Here is a 20,876-nt window from a genome sequence, read left to right on the forward strand (position 1 = left end):
AATTTTAGCTTTATTGGCTAATCCTTTTTCTGCGTGTAATATGACTATGAGATCGATCTATGCAAGAAATATAATAAATATTTTGTTGGGCTATATACATTCAGCTGTACACGCGGTTGATGGATCGATCTCGAGTCAGGTTATTTGGGAGAACCTACCGCACAGTATTTAGAGTGTAATAATAACACTTTAATAAAGTTCGGTTACATATTCAATTGACCGCAGCGCGACCTAGCTCGATGATCGGCAACAATTCGTCTCGACGTTACCTTATTCTCGTGACTTAATTGAAGATGATTGAAGACTACTTGGGGACCTTCGAATTTCGCATCAGGGTCCGCGATTTAGTTCGCGAAGAGATACGCGATTGAATGATTCCTCCGCGGAGGGTCAATCTCCAAAATCGGGAAATGTATAATTCGACTCGCTATCGTTTTTGGAACTTTTCTACTGCGTTCCGTTCGTCTAACGATCAGAAAACGTATAAACATGACGATTCAAGTTTCTTCTAAAAGTCAATTGATCCGTCTGATGAAACTTTTCCCACACAAGCGGAAGAATGGGCCCAAAAAAGAATGGTTTTCTTGCCCGTTTTTTTTTTGGGCCTTTGATTTTGAGACTGAACTGTGTGCCAAATAGTACCTTATAATGAGATATTAATCACAGAGAAATTTCAGGTTGAGGTGACAATTGTTATCACAGCTGGAGGGAGGTCACTTATTACGTCTCTTTACGCGAAAACTCGATTTTTTTTATATCCAAAACGAGCGTCATTTAATGTAAAACTTCGTCACGTAAAACTTCGATCAACCTTCATCGGCTGGATCAACCTTAAAATACTGGACCTCGCAGACCTGTGATAATTCCATAATGAACTTTGATTTCATCCCCTCCTCCAGCTTCGATAACAATTGTCACCTCAACTTGAGACTTCCCTATAATTAATGTTTCATTATAAGATATCATTTGGCACTCAGTTCAGTCTCAAAATCGAGGGCCCAAAAAACGGACGGTTTTTTGGGTCACTCACTCTCTCTCTCTCTCTTTCATTCTCAAATATCTCCAAAATAAAGGGCAGATTAAATAAAGATCTTAACATTTAAGTTAAAAAAATCTATTATCAGAGATATTAAAACTTTGCATTTTTTAGATTTTTGGAAAGCATAGAATAGCAAAAAAAACTTATAAACACAAAAAACAAAAAAGATTGCAGACGGAGAATTAAATTAAATACGACGGAAAATATGTGTTTACACTTTGTTCTTTTTCACGCCATCATGATGAGTTTCTCTGAACTACTCGGACATCTCTTGCATCTAATTATAACCTTGGACTACGAATCGCATAAAGACGAGACGGTGAGTCGTCTCGGCGAGACATTTTCCAGATTCTCGGAACGATACGGGCGAGGTAAAAGAAAGTGGGAATGGATTTCAACCCTTGGATTTGCGCAGCGTGGGTAAACTTTCGAAAGTACGGCCGGCATATTAAAGCCCCGCTTCACCAGTCGACGCGACGACGGTCGGTGGTCGAAGCTGTCCGTCTCGCGGCGGACAAACTTGAAAAACGGACGTTTAACGAGCTCGCCGTCGACGCAATGTTATTTGTCCGAGGAGGTTTCACGGAATTTTCTTCAGACCTTTCCGGCGTTCCGCCGAGGTGATGCGCGATGCGGAGCGGGAAAGATAAACGACGACGGTTTGTTATTCGAGCGAGCGTCGAGGCCCTTTGCCGTTCGTAAGGCACGGACGTCTAAAGATGTCAAAGAGATGTCCTAATCTACAAACGTCTTTCAGGAATCTTTTTAGATATCTTGTGGACTGTTGCTTTCCTTATGTGATTGCCAGACGATCGGACGATTTAACCTAGAGAGAAAATAGAAGGAATTCACAACACACGTCAACGTTTACTAGAGAAGTAGTGCGAATAGTTCGAATTCTAATCGAATCGAATCACAGTGGATTCGATTCGAGTTCGTTTTCGAATCTATAAGATTCAAAATCGAATAGTTCAAGAATTTCGAATCAACAATGGTTCAATTTCGAATCGATCGCTTATTTTATTTGCTTCATTTATATCTCCCGCGCGACCAATTATTTTTCTCTAATAAATAAAAATATTTTTGATGTATGTAATGTATCCATATATGTAGATTAATAAAATGTCCGAAAACATTCTAATTATTCGTGTATACACATATTATTAATTACATATTTTCTAGTTTAAAATATCACGTAAGATCACGATCCTTTGTAATGAGATATAAATAAAAAACAGATCTTCAGTTTGTTTAAATCATTGCGTAAAATAATGTAAATCATAAATTTTGATATTTATTACGTTTAAATTAATGTGTAATGTAAATCTGGGAAAATTTGATTCATATTCGATTCGATTTGACCATGCAAATGCTTGATTTGCACACCTCTAGATTTTACTATGTCAATAAAGTTTTTTCTAGAGCCAGGATGAGTTGCACTTTGAATTAGCGTACTTCTTACATTGTTAATTACATTTCGACAATGAAATGTCTAATTATTTTCTAGCCATTGAACGTGAACAATCATATAATATAAAAATATTGTAAGAAAGATTTTTTTACTTTTGGATAACTCAGAAATAAGATGAGAATATATTAGTTTCAATTATATTCATAAATTTTCGATAATTACAGCTAGTATTCTTTCACGAAAGCGAAATTAGCGGCTCTATAGAACTTTAATATGCACGCAGCCATCAGGAGGCTATCGTTCTAGCAAAGATCAATCGGTAACATCCGCCTCTCTCTCATTAATTTGCGACCATGGCGATTATTATACGGTAGAGTTACTCCCTGGGATATTAACCCCTGAACACAAAGTACTCACTTCGCGTCTCTTTTGTCCCGAAAAATCAGTGCGTTTTATTCTCAAGGCCAGCGTAATGAGCTAAGAGCAGCAGCCGGCGACGAACATTTCCTCTCTTGATTACTGTCTGGATCCACGCAATTTAAAAGGAAAATAGTAAAGGGAAAAAAGAGATTACAATAGAAAGAAATATAACAGAAGAAAAAATCTATAACGTAGAATACACAAGATGTAGAAGGATAAAATCAACGTAGACGTAATTTAATTTGAAAGAAAGTCATATCGTTTTCTGGAAATTCTGCTTTTATATAAAAAAAGTTCTTATATAAAAATTTCTGCTTTAAGCGCGCAATAAAAAAATTTCTAGAAATTTGAGCAATCCAGCAATTCCAGCAATTTAAGAGAAGTCGAGTGATTTAAGATGCTAAATTTGGAATAAAATGATTATGTTAAAATTATCTTCCTATTTAGCTTCGCTTTATATTTCGAATTTCATTAAAATTTAAGGCAAATGTGAATCTCAACGTCTCTCTTCGTAACCAATTAACTTCTGCTCGTAGCGATTTCTCTTATATCGTGACATCTATGCGCTTTCATTGCCAAGCGAAGTATAATCCGCTGACGAGGATGAGGAGCTCCTTCTTCCTCTTTCTTGCGCGCATTACATTCCAAATAACGTAGGCCATCGTCGTTACATCGTGTTTCCACAGTAATTAACAATCGTGATTACAGCTCGGTCGGCCGAGGACCGCATTGCGTCAGTGCTCGAATTGCCTCGCGACTTCGCTCGTCCATCCCCTATTCGCATCTCCTCCCCCCCAGATCGGAAGAGCCTCCCTTCCCCGTTTGACCTCCGACGGCATCGCGCCTAATTAAATCCTCGGTTATCGGCTCGATGTGCACGTAGACATCAGGACTGATCGGGGCCACTGGTCCCGATGTAGCTGGTGACCCGGAAGAGTGCGATGCGGCTAAGCTCCGAGCGACAAGTTGCCTCAGTTTGTTCGCCGTGAAAGATAATAATTAATGCGCGACGCTAATAATGACGAACTTTTGAACTGAAGTATAAAGTCTATATACAGTCTGTACCGTAGACCTTCCTTCTGTCTCCGAGGTGACAACGCGTCATAAGTCACACGTGTACAAATACAGACGTGTGATAATAGGGGTTGATGATGGGCGCATCTTGATTGGGCCTCGAAATTTCTCACCTCTTACGTTTTATCAACTTTAGCCAATAGTCGACGACTTTATCTATTAGATTCGAAAAGATCGTAGGAATTTTAAGGATAAATTGGGACGATTTATTAAGGCCTTTGAGGACGGGAGCTTTGTAATAAGCTAACGGACCTTATTTTCTAAGTGTTTTCGGGCTCGCTAAATTCAAAGATAAATCAATATCTCTCAATATCTTGGATTAATTACAGACGAATAAATGGATATGTCAAAGATGAAGAGGACAAATTTATATAGAATACATGGAGTCAAATCAAGTCAACGTTACGGATCGTCATTCCGGTTCCATGACTGTTCCATCAATTTTTTATCGATAGACGATATGAGTATATTATTTCCTGTTTTATTTATTTATTACTTTGCGTTTTTTATGTAATCGTATATTAATTATTTAATGTTGGCAGCTGATGAAGTAATTAATTGGTACCGCAATCATATATATCTGTACATCTCGATATTTAAATAAAATATATTTATTAGTATACTCATGAATTTGGAGCAAATGGAATAATAAAGTTACGCACAAGATGGTAAAAGATGATCAAATAAGTAGCCAATATTTTAATGAATGACGGTGTGTACAATTAAATATTAATACTTTTTCTAGACAAGTGACCCGTTTTGGGATTATCTCCTTTTATTTTGTAAATTACTCGCTCAATTTTCACAAAACTTGGCCTATACGGTGATTTGATAATACTTTATTTGAATCTGAGGTTCGAAAAATAAAGAAATTGAAAATGATGGATCCAATATGGGCAAAATGTCCAAAAAATAATCTGATTGTCGTAAAATTTGGCTTTAGGAAATTTCAACATTGCTAAGTAACATCGAGTTCTAATTTCGCTTTATTTAAAACTTATTAGTGCTACGCAAACGCAGTATTACGAGTAGTAACTAACTTTCAAACTCTTTTGTCGTTATTAACAGTTGAAAGTCTATCTAAATGATCCCAGTCTTCGACATTGAAATCTTCACGCTTGAATCGAGCAAATCACTTCCATACAGTATTTTTGCCTACAGCATTCTTTCGGTAAACGGAGTAAAAATCCTTTTTGCTGCAAACAGCATTTTTACCTTTTCAGAAGCCGAAGAACGTTAGATACTGCAAGTACACTTTATCATCAGCCATTTTCAAAATCACATGGAATAAGCAATACTCAAACTAATTCACACAAAAAAGTCACGTTGTTGCAACATGTAGGTATGTTGAAACATTATCTCCCAGAATATGCAAGATATCATAACTTGATATGAAACGTGAAATTTTCTCGCAAGCTAACGTCCTCTTTTAAAAATTCCTATGAATTTTTCGAACAACCTAAATACAAGTAATATATTTGTATATGTGTAAACAATAGATAAGTATAAAAAATAGATTTCGAGATTTTTCTTCGTCGAGAGAACCATAAATCAATTCTCACATTCAGAAATACGCGTAAAGCCGCGCTTGTAGTCTTTATAATTTAATATATAAATATTTATGTGTAGGAGAAGTTATATACACACCGATGTTTTTCACTTGAAAAATTCATTGCAAACGACATTAATAAACAAGCTTCCTACGTAAATGTTATTTTTTTCTTTTGCATTAATGGGAGGAGAAAATCTTTCCTCCAGATTGTTATCGGACAGATACACCCTTTTTTCGCTCGACCGCGAAGGGTCTGTCGGCAAACGAGAGTTAAGTAAGGACAATTAATGTGCCATGCAGGATAATCGATTTTCTACGGAGTAATTCACGAACATCCTGTATACACTGTGCCAGATAAAATAGGATCCGCCAAACGAACATAACGAAGTTTGCTAAACGGTCGCCGCGGCTCTCTCCCGCGTACGTTCCGTTTTCACCACCATCATCACCACGTCGATCCTCGATCTCCAGATGCATCCTCCGCGTGACTTCGATAAACCGATCCCGAAATCGCCGAGGAAAGATTCTTTCATTAAATGAAGTAAATGAACGCGCGAATATAATTACGAGTATAACGTTTGCAACACCTTTCCGCTGAGAAACGTTTACGCGAAATATCGTGTAATTAATATTTTTTAAAGGATCTTTCGGAGGATACGGAAAAATTTCTAAATGTGACTGTGAGAAAAGAGACATGCAAATTGTAGAATAAAAATAAAATTTTAGATCTTTTTTTAAGTGCAAATTTTTTTTATGCACTCTCGCAGTGAAAAATGCATTTTATAATGAAAGTCGTGAAGACGGGGACTCTGGACCACCCCGTATTTGCTGTTTTAATTTAGAGGTACGCGATTGTTTCGCGACGCGCGCATTTGAGGATTAACGTGACCCATATTCTCTTTTTAATTAAAACCGGGGGGGAGGGGGGAAGCGAGAAGAGGGCTTTTTAACTGCTCCTGGAAAATAGTTTGCACCGCCTCAGTGTAAAATTATCGGGGTGTTTATCGGTTATCGTTTACGAAAGTGGGACGCGTGTAGGTACTGGCCATAATAAGATAAGAGAGGGTAGCAGGTGACACAGTAACTTCGCCAACGATAGCGATGATTTATGTCGACCTGATGAAAGAGGTAAAGAGAGGAAGAGAGAAGGAGAGTAGAAATATTTTGTAAATTTAATTTAAAAAATAGCGCGAAGGAACTTCCGTGCAATTTTAATACGTGAATTGACTTGCGTTTTATTTATTCTATTGTACAGTTGTCGAATGAAAGAGACAAGTGGCAATCCCCCTCTCCCCAGTTTATCTCACTCGAGGAGTCAACCACTATGAGAATCGGTGTACATTTTTTTAAGAATTTATTGCCAGTAATGCGACAATACAATACTAGCAATACGTTATCAATACATAGCAATACTTCGAGCAATACCTCGAGCAATACTTCGATCAATACATAGCAATATATTAGCAATACTTGGCAATATTGTGCAATAGGTGGCAGTACATGAGGTAATAGATTGCAATATTACTGACAATACGAAAGCAATACAATTATAATACTAGCAATAAAATGTGCTATAAAGTGTGCCATAATTGGCAATCACTGTACATTTTTTTATTAGTGATTGACCCCCCCGGTTTCACTCTTATGAAAGTGAATTGCGGGCATCGCAAAATGAAATTCTATTTTTCTTTGGAATTGAGCATTGTCCGCGTTGTTTACAGAGCGGTTATAATCTCTATAGAATCAAACGTTACGTTTGTTCCAGAGGTGACGATGTGCAACGATCGATCGAGCTGTTGGACAAGGTGCTCTCAGAGTACGACGAGCACGACGCGGAGGGCGAAGGTGGCGGCGGCGGCGGTGGCAGCGGTGGTGACGGCGGTGGTGGCGGCGGCGGCGGCGGCGGCGGTGGCGGCGGCGGCAGCGGAGGCGGCAGCGGTGGCGGGAGCGGAAGTGGCGGGGGCATCGGGGATTGCGGCAGCAGCACGGAACCGAGTATTGGCCTCACGCCCGACGACGAGAGTCCGTCCTTAGGTACTCTTCCCTTCCCCCTTTCTCTCCTCCGCTCCCCGTTTATTGTCTCTTCCCGTTTCTTATTTCCTCGCGGGACAGCCTCGCGAATCCTTCCCGTGTTTACTGAGCGCGATTAACTAACGCTCGCACGAAGGATGCTACTTGAATTCCTTTTTTTTTGCCCCTGATGTATTATTATTGATTTTTCTTTTCACCTGAAGGATATTGGATATAAAAACGAGAAAGACGACTGTCTTTCATTGGAGCGTGTTGATACGAGTAGAATTTATATTCTTCTAAAATTCGACAATGGATTTCACTCTCGAAAACATCTTTGAAAAGGAGTTGGTTCAAAATTACCTCCGAGCGTACAGAGAAATTGCGGAATAGCCATGTCATTTGATAGTTCTATATATAAGAGTTAAAAAAGTCTTCAATAAGCGTAAGAAAGATTACAGAATACATCGGCCGTCAATACAAACCAAAATTTGGAATATTACAACGCGTGGAAGATTTTCAATTCTTTCAGTGTCAATATGTTGCAATAGTCAGATATTCATCAAAAACTATGTTTTTGATAATATGTCGCACTTACTGCACAGTATATGTATATCTTAGAACGCTGACAGTGGCTAAGGAGTTGTGTCCGGCAGGATATCCGATTTCAGCCATTTTACCCTCAAGAAAATGGCGGCGATAGTGTGTTAGTCATGTTAGTGCATATAGTATAGTAAATGTATTTCCCGTTACTAAAGCCTTAAACACAATGAAAAGGAATAGGGAACAGAGAATAAAAATTTCAACCTATCAAAAACTGTATACTGTAGAATACACGGTTTCTAATAGGTTGAAATTCTTATTCGTTATTCCCTATTCCTTCATGCTGAAAGATCGAAAAAATTTGCACGAGGTCGATAAAGCAGACTCTTCAGTGTCAGTGGTATCTCTAAATGAACTTCTTACAATATCTTCTGTCTTACTCAAACATGTGGAATGTCCTTATCTAACTTATTAAAGTGCCATCTCTTGCAAAATGCGACACTTACTGCCACACGCAATTTTTGCTGTCTTTACCTTAGCTGAGCGTATGAATTAACACAAATTGCATTCTAAGGGATAATTGTTTTTTTACGCTTCCCATCGTAGCTTAAAAGATCTTGTATTATTCGTGCAAGTAAGTCCGATGCGCGCGAACTACTTTTTTTGTACATACGAGCTACAGAACTTTTGTTCCAATGAAATGTTTATGTCAGGTGACAGGTTATGATAACTGTACGACCCGAAAAAAGGTAATTTTTTAATATTTTTCGTTTTTACTACAAATTTATAGTTCGCGCACTTACATTTTATCTCTATTTCAATCCTGTAAAAGCGTTTTCAAATCCGTTCAGTCGTTTCGGAGTTATCCATTAGAATGCAAATGTCGGTAATTTCAACCTTCCAGCATCACCTTAAGGCTTAATGCGACTCCAAACAGTAACAGGAATGATACCTACGGGAATCACACTGAATACACATACTACAGCCGCCATTTTTCAGGGTAAAAATGATTAAAACGGAATATCCGCCAGACATAGATTTTTATATGTCAAAGCGACAAATTAACGATCTAAGGTATAGACATCTGTAATCACAGGCTTAAAAAGCTTAATGGCTGCCTGCTTTCACTTAAGTGGCGTCTACAATGAGACTTAAGACTTAATATTTAAGAAAATTGATCAATCACAATCGATTATTCTTCTCACGTGAGATGAATAATCGTCTCTGATTGGTCAATTTTCTTAAATCTTAAGTCTTAAGTCTCATTGTAGACGCCGATTTAGGGATTATCGGACTTTCTTTCAGTTCTGGCGCTCATCATTATTGTTTCAATGCAATGCAACTTAATAATAATAAAAACACAAATCGAGGTGATAAAAAGGACGAGATTAGAAAGTATTGAAAATGATTTTTTGCAAAGTAGTGTTAAAGGACAATTTATTGATATCGCAAGGAAAATGGTGTTATTCTGTCAGAAATAAATTTATTCGTTTCATATAGATATATCTTTTCTATTTCTTAACAAAATAACAAAGATTGTTTAAAAGTTCTAATCCTACATATTTTGGTGTGTTCTTGGCCCGTAACTTTTGGCCATCCCGTATAAAGTTGGCGCCATTGATACATTTGGTTCAATATGTGATGCTCTATCAAATGGCATATGAAATTTTTGTGTACACCGTAAGGCAGGAATTCCGTAAGATTTGGACCAATTCCTTTTTCCATTTTATAGTAAATTCTGGGCAAACTAGTTAAGCCTTGACGGCTGTATCCTTAAACGTTTATGGCATCACTTTTGCATCTTTGTTTGAGTATCCTTGCATCTTCGTTCGTATCTTCGGGTGCCCGCAGGCATCGCGTCTCACGGTCTCGGAATTCTGCGGTACCGCTAACCGCAGGCGCCTCCGTCCCTCGAGATTTGGGGCGCTATCATACATATAAGGTTCTAAATCCTAATCCCAATTGTAATAGAAAACGGGTTGTAAGCCGCTAATGTAGCTCTAATAGAGATTCATTATTCTATCCTAGGATAAATCCTCCAGAACAATTTGAAATTATAAGAAATAATGTTAACACACACGATTACAAAAACAAAGATTTTAAATAAAACGTCAAGTTGCATAAATTTTTATAAAAGATTCGCTAAAAATGTAGCTTGATATAATTTAGATAAATATTATTGGTGTCGATTTACTTCTCGAAGTGAATATATAGTTTCTCATCGATGCGCTTTGTACTCTTTACACAGAAACTCTTTCACTCGAAAATCGCATTAAAAAATATGTTTCTTGCGCAAATTTTTGAATTTATTGTTTTTTCCCATGCGACTCCGCGTATCGTCGGAATATTTTCGGCAGAATTGGCCACTACCTTGATTGGCCACAGAAATCAATATCATCTCGAGTTCTCGAGTACACATGCCAGCAAACTGACAGACCTGACGGTGAGAATTACTTCGGTTCTTTTTTTTATCCGAATATTCGTCACGAAACGGATAGAGCGTGAAAAACACCGTGAATTGTGAACCAGCCGAAAAAAATTTTCATCTGGCGCGTATTGAACTTTGCATTTCTTGCACGTAATTTCAGATTTTGTACGTAATACCAATTTCGCAATTTGCGGAAATTCTACCAGTTACGTTACTCGCGGAATGTGAGTTATTATTTGACATTACCGCGGTACGCGTAACTAACTTTATGATGTTATTTATGGAAGATTGTGCATTTATTTGTTCACACGTTATTACATATTTTATACATAAATTGTAATTGAACGTATACAGCAGCAATAAATCGCTCACTATTGATTAAGCGGTAAGGCCACCTTTGGACGTACAAAATAAAGGCCAATTTTAGGAATCTTTTTCCAAGCGTATACTAAAACCGGTCAAAATTTAATATGAAGTACATTATTAGTTATCTTCTAAGGTACAAAAAAACATTATTTTAAAAGTTTTTTACTACAAAATGGCGGCTCCAGTGTCCGGCGAAGCGATTGTCGAGCCCCCTAAACGGGCGAACCGGCTGCTCCGGCCGAGATTTGAGTCTGGAACAAAAAACTAAATTTTTTCTTTAAATATATATCATAAACTAGTAGACTACGTAGGGATTTTGCGATAAGTTATAAACTTTTTGTTTATAAAACATTTATTACGCAATTTTTATGTCGAAAAATAAATTTTTTTTTCATATGCTCACCATTTTTCGAAAAAAAAGGTATTTTCAAAATCCCTACGTAGTCTATTAGTTTATGATATATATTTAAAGAAAAAATTTAGTTTTTTGTTCCAGACTCAAATCTGCCGGAGCAACCGGTTCGCCCGTTTAGGGGGCTCGACATAATCGCATCGCCTAACCCGGACACTGGAGCCGCCATTTTAGTAGTGAAAAACTTTTAAAATAACGTTTTTTTGTACCTTCGAACCTAACTAATAATGTACTTTATATTAAATTTTGACCGGTTTTAGTATACGCTTGGAAAAAGATTCCTAAAATTGGCCTTTATTTTGTACGTCCATGGTGGCCTTACCCCTTAACGGCAATAACAGTGAGTAATCGACAAAGCTTATGTGATAGATTAAAAATTACCGGAAAAACTAAAAACTTTGAGTAAATAAATCCAATAAAAATTAATTTTTTTACTTTTTTACGGCCCTGAAAATCTTTTACTGGAACATATATTTTCTTTGAACATTTGACATATTATTGTTTAGAATTCAGTTTTTGTACTTATCCAAAAAATTTGTGTATAATGACAGCTATAAACAATCAAAATGTAGTAAAATGGCTAATAATATGTGACGATGTCCATGTATATACTTAAATCACTGTCAATAGGGAATAGGAACTGAATTCAAAACTCATGTTGTTTGAACAAACATATATGTCTCTTTTGTGTTTATTCAGTCGCTAGGAATTCATGAATCATAAAAGATATTAATATCAAATTATAATATTAGATATTAAACGATAAAAATTACCAAGAAAAATGAATTTTTATATATCATTTTTTTAGGATCTTTTAAAAAATATTTTTATCGTTAAAAATCGCTTTTTTATTCTATATTTTACTCCGAAGTAAAAAAAATGTTTTTTAATTTTGGAGTAAAAATCGATCGTTTTGCAATAACAAACGGTTTTTTTTCATCATTGAAGATTGAAAATTGCAAATTGGAGGTAAGAATTCAATCAATTAGAGCAAAATAGATTAAAAATTAAAATTAAAAATGTCTGATTAGCCAAATTCTAATCTTTAAGTCACAATTCTTTGATCTTCAAAATTCGTAATCTCCGATACGGGCTTAACGTTGCACTGTCACAAGTTAAATGTTAATTCGGATTTTCTCGATGTGAAAGAAGTACGTCGCGCTCTCCGGCGCGAGCGAAATCTTTCCTCTCTACGTTGAAATAGCTAGCCTTGGGAATTGCGACAAATGATCGGCTCCCGACAAATTTTCGCCGAGGTAGCATCCGCTTGTGTCACTTGTGTGGAGGAGAAGAAGAAGCGTGGCGAGTGCGCGCGAGGAGGAGGAGGAAGCGCGCCGCTTTATATCGACAGCGGGCGAAGATAGTAAATTTCCAGTGACAACTGGAGTACGCCTCTTTCTAGAACTTCGCACGCTATTTCCGCCTCTCTAAAGATATCTGCTCGCGTTTGAGGAATGCAAAGTTCCATATACCGGCGCGAGTTGTCGCGAAAAGTCGTTCGAGGCGACGCGGCGACGCGACGACGACGCGCAACGCGGGCGACAAATGCGGGTGTGCGTGCACGCGCGAGCGCCATGCGCGCGAGTACCGCGCGATTTACGTGATTTAAACTCGTCACTCCGCCGACTAAGATATTTAACTTTCCAGCGCTCTCTCGTGCACGACCCAGGGCAAACTCGCGTGGCGAACTCGTAATTGTAGGGTCCGTCTGTGCGCAATGAGAAATATACAGGTTGCGCCGGAATGCAACGCAGAATATGAGTCTGAGTCCCAGTTTCATTCTAGACTTTAAGCTAAATTTAATCTAAAATTTACATTTACTTGTCAGCTTGAATTGTTACTAATTTATTAATTTGTTAATTAATATACTAATTATAAATTAATTATTTTTTAAATATACATATGATTTAAATACGATTTAAATAATTTAAAATTATTTTACTAAATTATTTATTATGAATCCGACTTTTAATGATTTCAGAAAATTTTTGTCGATATTTTCTCGCAAAGGTTCTGTTTGTATTTTGCGAATGGTAATGTTATATTATTGCTGAATGTAATATTTTTTTAGTATAAAATGCTGTCGCAATTCCCAAGGCTAGCTATAAATGCTGTTTGAAATTTTTTAATTTTTGGATATTTATTTAGATTTTTTAATAATATTTGTTTTGTTTTAAAGCATTTTTTTCATTATTTAGGTTCTCAAACTTGTTCATGCTTATGGAGATTCTATTTACGTACGATCATTAAGAGTAAAAGAACGAAAATTGTAAGCAATAAAATATTTATTTTAAAAATTCTTTATTTTTTTAGTATTTTAATTTTTTTCATGTCTAATATTTGAAATAAATAGCTCTTTTAATTATTTTGTATGTTCAAATATGTATAGGGTAAAAGCGCTAGTTCTGGATTATCTGCAGGATAAGAATAAAAATTTTTGTTTTTATCCTATCATAAGAATAAAAATTTTTGTTTTTATCCTATCATAAGGCAATCCTTATTATAGTATTAAATTTTAAATGAATTTTTAAAGATACATCTTAATATTGACATTTTATTACTTAAGGAAGTTTGATAGCAAAATCAAAATACTTCAATCTGTTTAAAAATTATATAAAATATTCTTTAAAACGAAACTAATATCATATTAAAATTTCAAACCAATTAACCGTATGATTTTTAAGAAAAAAAAATCTAAAATTAGAGTTTTATAGCCTGTTGTCTTATGACAGTTGCATTACATGATTGATATATCACATAATTACATACATTTAAAATGCTTCCATTTACATAAAAAATAATAATTAGTTAGAGCAAACCTTTTTTTACGTTTTTGCAAAACTTGAACTCCATCCACCATATAATTTTTTTGTATACAAGCAAGAAAGTGATGAAAGTATACCTATTTGACATTTTAAATATTAACGAGGTTATATTGCTGCTTACTTCGTCTTATGACATGTATGTGTGTTGGAATATATGTTTAATGCAACGACAAAGACACATCTATAGGCATACTCCCCTTGCCACCTACCCCCGCAAGTGATCTAACGAACCTCCTTAACCGAATGATATCGATAAATGTGCAGCGTTATTGCTAGTAAATAAGAAACAATTGACGATTAATAAAGCTAACACAAATGTTAAAGAATCTTGTGATATCTGCCATTTAATGAAAAAAAATAGAATTATTTAAATATAATAAATATTATATATTATTTAAATGTAATAAAAAAATTATCCGGAACTAATACGATCCACATGTAGTGCACTCACCCTAGAAAGGATGAATTAAAAGGGGCAAAATAATATACAAAATCATTTTAAATTTGCGTTTAAAAATGCCTTAACATGGAATGCACGATTTAAATTTTTTTTCAAATTTTCTAACTAATGGAATTCGTAGAGAATTTTATAAAGCCGACCTACACGCTCGAGAAAATCACATGAGGCTTTTCGTACGAAGTGAAGCGCGTGTAAACAGCTTGTAGGAAACGCATTTTGCAAGGAAGGCGAGAAGAAACGAGAGACGGAGGAAGAGATTATCGTCGAACGCAGTTTCTCGACCTATCGAATGGCGGATCGTCGGACGTGCGGGGTCTTCGACTCAGAGCCCGTCATTTCCTCCCCGCCCGCCGGTTCTGGAATACATATTTTTCCTTTATTTCCATTGAAACGTTCCTACGGACGTACAATATAAACCTGCCGACTTGGCGGCCTGCCATTCAATTCGCGGAAAATCGGCGTGAAAGCATACATATCCCCGCGCTCTCGCGCGAGGAAAGAGGAACAGGGAAAAAAGAGAGAGAACGAGAGAGAATCGGGCTCGCGAAAATTTCAAATCGGCATTTCTATCGACAGCGCTCACTCACTCTTTCTATCTCTCGCCGGTGCACCTGCGAACGATGGTGGGGTGATTAACAGAGAATTTTTCACCCTCCCCGCGGGAAAAGGGAAGCACACGGTATATAACCGCGCGATATATCCGCGCTTTTAATCGCGACAGCATTCGCGCACCGCGAAAAAAGCGTAGGATAGCCCCTAACATAATTTTACATTTCTGACGCGGGCATTTTCGATGGATAAAAATATCCGAGGTGTTACACGAGGAAAAATAACTGAAGCGATCGATTTCTATTACCTCGCCTCCCGCGAAGTGCTTTTAGTAGTTCGCGGAATATATGATCAGTGCCCGCGACGTTTTATCGTGGCAGCGTGTATTTCCTAGGATCACCGAGCGAACAAAAAGTTACCGAACATCGACGGGGATACGAATCATGCAATTCCTCCTCCGATTTCGGAAACTATTTGAACGGGAAGTGAGACGTCGCGCTTGGAATAAGTCGAAAGTTTCTACGGATTAAATCGCCCTCGCTCTGGAAAAGTCCCGCAAGGACGTCCCTCTCCTCTTTACCTACCCGTGCCTCTGCCTTCTTTTTGCTCCTATTCTGTCCCCGGAAAATTCGCGCGAAACGTAATCGCGGAACGTATGCCGGCAGGACACCAATCTGAGGACGACGGTTACATGAGTATGAATGGTCGGAAGGCGAAAATGGCGCTGGTAGCATTACGCCCGGTTCCGGATTGCCCGGAGCCGCAGGATCCCGCGGGTGTCTCGACGCAGGAATTCCCGCCGCCCCCGGAAGAAGCCGAACGTATCATCTCGACTCTTCTGCCGATGTAAGTATAAGACACGCAATCACGTACGCGCGCGGCTATATCGGTAATTGTGCGACGTATTTTCTTTCGGACTTTTACCTACAATCGTGTGTTTCAACATTTTATTTACTTGAAAACTTTTATAAAAAATATGGTGCTAAAAATATTATATACAGGGCGTCCCGAAATTCACGAATTAAAATATCATAACAGGAAAGTCTTCGAAAAATTAAGTAAAAAAGTTATTTGTAAACTTTTATTCTAATTAAGCAATAATTTTTAAGATATAAGGGTTTAAATTTAGCCAATTATAGATTAGTACTCGCGTGAAGTGCACGACCACTAACAATAACGACGCGCTCGCGGACATGTTCTTGTTTATGCGTAATCTATATATAATTGGCTAAATTTAAACTCTTATATCTCAAAAACTACTGCTGAAATTAAAAATTTGCAAATAACTTTTTGACTTAATTTTTCGAAGGCTTTCTTGCTATGATATTTTGATTCGCTAATTTCGGAATACCCATATTAAAAATTTAATATTTTTAGCACATAATTATTTCTTAATTGTATATCTAATTCGATATTTTTGATTCATTTTTTATTTAGTTTATTTTCTTGATTAGAAATGAACAAGTACAATACTCGTTGTGAAATTTTTAATGCATCGTGATTTCTTTATTGAATAAAAATCAAATAGAAATGTTGCTCGTTGAAAGATGTACTCCTTCATTGAAAAAGCTGCGGCGGGCAGTATACGTTTCATCATTTATTTGCTGAAAAGAAATCGGTCCTATAAAGTCGAGTCTGATCTCGACCGCGTTTGCTAACTTAAAAGTCTCACTCAAATAACATCTTCATAAACTTTGCCTGTACGTCTCGTCTGTCATTAGACGTAGACATAATTTTGTTTAATTCTCGATTTATGTGACACAACCTGCATTTGAAAAGGATATACAAGGTGTAATTATAGCATAGAGAGAGTGGCGGATCAAGTAAGCCGTAGAGTTAATTTCACAATACAATATGATCCACGTAGAATAAAGAAACGGTGATAAAATTTCGATATCTCTAAGCGAGGTGACGCGTGGTGAGATAAACGATAACGTGGAACCAGTGCAGCAAGATGTACTTAATGTCGCGGATAGCCTGAGCGTCGTAAAAGTAAGACCGCACGCGACGCGTGGTAAACGAGAGAGACTCGTACAACTCTCAGAGCAAACGATACGTGCAGGCGCGAGGAAACCGGTAATGAGATACTTAATGCGGTTGGAGAAACCGGGGTGGCAAACGCATGGACCGATCACAGCGTTGATCCAGTCGAAGCGCACAGCGATCTTGAATTAATATTAGAAGTGACATGAAAATATTACGATAAATAATGATAATTCTAATAAGAAAATATTAAGTAGTTAAACAAAAAAAGAACAAAGAGAGAAATAATTGTTTCTCGTAACTCTTTGAGTACCATGTTTGCTTTAACAAATTGCTCTATCACGTCGCAATTCTGAGAAATATACGGGTAAAATTGCAAGAAAGAATTATTTTAGTATATTTTGACGTAACACAATGAACCTCTACTCTGTTGAAAAAATTTTATTTCAATCAAAATTAAATATGTCATGAAAACTTTCAGTCCTTAAAAGAAATTTTTTGTATTAATTATGGTTAAAAAAATATTTATGATTAATATAAAATTGCCAAAATTACGACTTTCATATAAACACTTAAGTTTGAATAACAAAAATGAAAAATATTTGGAAAATTCTTAATGGTTCGTATACTGGGTGTCTCATAATAGGTGTATGACCGTTCATGGGTAGGTAGAACGGACTAAACTGAATCGAAAAGTCCTCTACCATTTTGCAAAATTCGCAATCGTTAACAAGATATTAATTTTTGAAGATCGATGAATAAACTTAATATCTCGTTAATAAATGCGAATTTTACAAAATAGTAGAGGACTTTTTTGTTTGGTTTAATCTACTTATCTTGCCACGCACTTGCATTCAGCGGTGGGCCGAATGAATACGCGTTTATTCGTCAATCTTCAAAAATTAATGTCTCGTTTAAGATTGCGAATTTTGCAAAATGGTAGAGGACTTTTCAATTCAGTTTAGTCCGTTCTACCTACCCATGAACGGTCATACATCTATTATGAGACACCCTGTATAATAAATCACAACTCTAATGTAATAGACTCTACACTAAACATAAATACCTTTTAACCATAATCGATCCAACAAACTCATTTTAAGTACTGAAGATACTAACGTTTAATTTTAATCGCAATAAAACACGTCAAATATTATTATAACATATCACAATACACTAAAATTGCCCTTTTTACAACTTTAACTATGAATTTCTCAAAATTTTAACGTAATAGAGCAATTTGACAGAATTATATTCAGCACCCAAAAAATTACGAGAAACAAATACCTTCGTTTTTATGCTCAAAAAGTAAACAAATCATTTTTTATTAAACGGTGTTATTAATATTAGTATTGCTTATCAAAATTATAATATTATTATTATTATTAATATTAATATTGTTGATAATAAAAAAAAGTACCGTGATTCTCTAATAATATAAGAAAATCAATAAATGAAGCGGTCGTGCGATAGGTTTAAATTTGATTTGTGCAAAATCAGAAACCGGCGCCTCTCAGTTTGAAGAAGGTTCGCCGGACTGCACATGATATTGAATATACGAATGCAATCTTCTTGTGGTTTACCTAAACTTGATTGAATCCTCGAGAATCCTCAACTCAGAATGCAATTGCTAAGATTGTTGAAACACTTGTTAGCACTAAATATCGGAAATTGTCAAAAAGAAAAAGGAACCATTCAAAATTCGTCGAAGAATCTGCGTTGAAGCTTCGCGAGCCAAACGGCGCCACTTTTACATGACGTTTGAAATTTACAAATTACACTTTTACAGATTCGCAATACATTTAGAAGAGCGAAATCGTGCACGGAATACCACGCGTGCCGTTCCTCGTCGAAAAATTCAACGAACGCTGTAAATAATTTCGTTCACGTACCACGGGCAACGATAACTCATGGAGTTACTCGGTCTCGTCGGTCTTGAAGACCTGTGGAAGACCCCGCGTCTATTTAAATTTCCGCCCGAGGCCCTCCCGTACCTGTGCGGGTTCCCTTCTGCGGGCGTTTCAACGCGTTTCAAGGCCGAGGACGGACTTCCGTCTCCGTAATAAGGTGGGCGGCGAGACCGCGCTTTTTTTATCTGTCGCGCGACGACCTGTCGCAACTTTTTCGCATCTTCGGCTTTATAGTCCCCGGGCGTAACTTCATTTCATCCACGGAACAGGTGCCGTTTCGCCCCGGGAATCCTCTGGTTATCGCCGCGCTCCTCCTCGCCAACTCCGTCCGTTTGTTACCTCAAACAAGACTGGAAGACTATAGAACACTCTCCGGCTCGCTCCCGGACGGTCAGAAGTTAAACTCCCACTTCCCGTATTCGTACTACTTTCGCGTAAACTCCGATTGCATTCTCTTTCTCGACGAGGACGAGATGTATTGGGAACGACAACGACGACGACGACACCGCCCACGCCGCCGTCGTGCTTGCATTTTGCCGGCTTGTTCCTTTGGAAAACTATTGAGTCTTGATCTCATCAGGAGTTGGTCCGCTTGTTCGGTTCACTTCGTATCTGGAGAACCGTCTGAAGTTTTTTGAAGATTATCCAATTATTTGTTTCCTCGTGAGCGTAAACGTGGCCAATCTTTTTCTGTTTTCCACTGGACTGCGTCGATAAAGTGCACCGGTTCTCGCTGGCGATCGTTGACAATTAAAATTAGAATTGAGTGATATTAAAAACAATTGCGTGGAGAAAGAGTGATCCCAAAAAAAGGTGATTTTTTTCGCCCGTTTTCTTGAACCGTCGATTTTTTGGGACTGGACTGTGTGCCAAATGGTACCTTATAATGAGATAAGGCGATGCTGAAAAGTCGGAATTACCGACACATTGTAGTTGTAACGATAACTTCGAAAATACTGAACGGAATTGAAATCGCTTTTATAGGATTGAAATAGACATAAAATGTAAGGGGGCGAGCTATGAATTTGTAGTAAAAACGATAAAAAATTAAAAAATTATCTTTTTTCGGATCGTACAGCTGTCACCTGACGTAAACATTTCATTGGTATAAAAGTTCTGTAGCTCATATGTACAAAATAAATAGCTCGCCCCCTTCGGATTACAGAAACGAATAATACAAGATCTTTTGAGCTACGATTGAAAGCGTAGAAAAAAAGATATCGTTACAACTGCAATTTATGATAATTCGTACGCTCAGCTAAGGTAAAGACAGCAAAAATTGCGTCTGGCAGTAAGTGCCGGATTTTCCAAGAGATGGCACTTCAATAAGTTAGATAAGGACATTCACGTATTTGAGTGCAGAGACCAGAAGATATTGTAAGAAGTTCATTTACTTCATTTAGAGATACTACTGACACTGAAGAGTCTGCTTTATCGACCTCGTGCAAATTTTTCCGACCTTCCAGCATCGCCTTAAGAGGATGCTAAAGCCGTCTGTTTTATCGACAAAAATACCATTTTTGTTGGATACAAAATACTTCGTATTAATCGCATAGAATAAAATTTCCTTTTCCACGATTAAAACACACATGCTAATGCATCTGGCTCTGGTGTGTTTTGTACCAAAAACAGGAAAAAATTAAGAAATTACAGATTTCGTTATCCATTTTAACCTCAACATGGCGACTAATACTATCAATTTACCAAAACGTTTACTTCGTGAAAAAGTTAGGCAGATTATATGCTCAAAATGAAGGCAGAGCCAGATGTACAATAAAGTAATGAATATAGGTGAATCGTTAAAATCAAATTTAGAAGCCTAAATAAAAATACATTTGTATCCTACAAATTCGTGTATATGTATGACGTGAGATATATTGATGTGGTAATAAAC

The 20,876-nt window shown here is 37.0% G+C and overlaps 1 protein-coding gene across 1 annotated transcript in view; it reads left to right on the forward strand.

Moving 5' to 3' along the window:
• Positions 1-20,876, forward strand: part of LOC105452919 — a 257,036-nt gene that overhangs the window by 139,185 nt on the left and 96,975 nt on the right. The window contains exons 5-7 of the mRNA XM_011694476.1: positions 7,262-7,356; positions 7,426-7,530; positions 15,755-15,935. Of these exons, the coding sequence (XP_011692778.1) occupies positions 7,262-7,356; positions 7,426-7,530; positions 15,755-15,935 (381 nt within the window). The remainder of the gene's footprint in view (positions 1-7,261; positions 7,357-7,425; positions 7,531-15,754; positions 15,936-20,876) is intronic.

This window comes from Wasmannia auropunctata, unplaced genomic scaffold (genome assembly GCF_000956235.1).
Source record: "Wasmannia auropunctata unplaced genomic scaffold, wasmannia.A_1.0 LD336025.1, whole genome shotgun sequence".
Classification (NCBI taxonomy): Eukaryota; Metazoa; Arthropoda; class Insecta; order Hymenoptera; family Formicidae; genus Wasmannia; species Wasmannia auropunctata.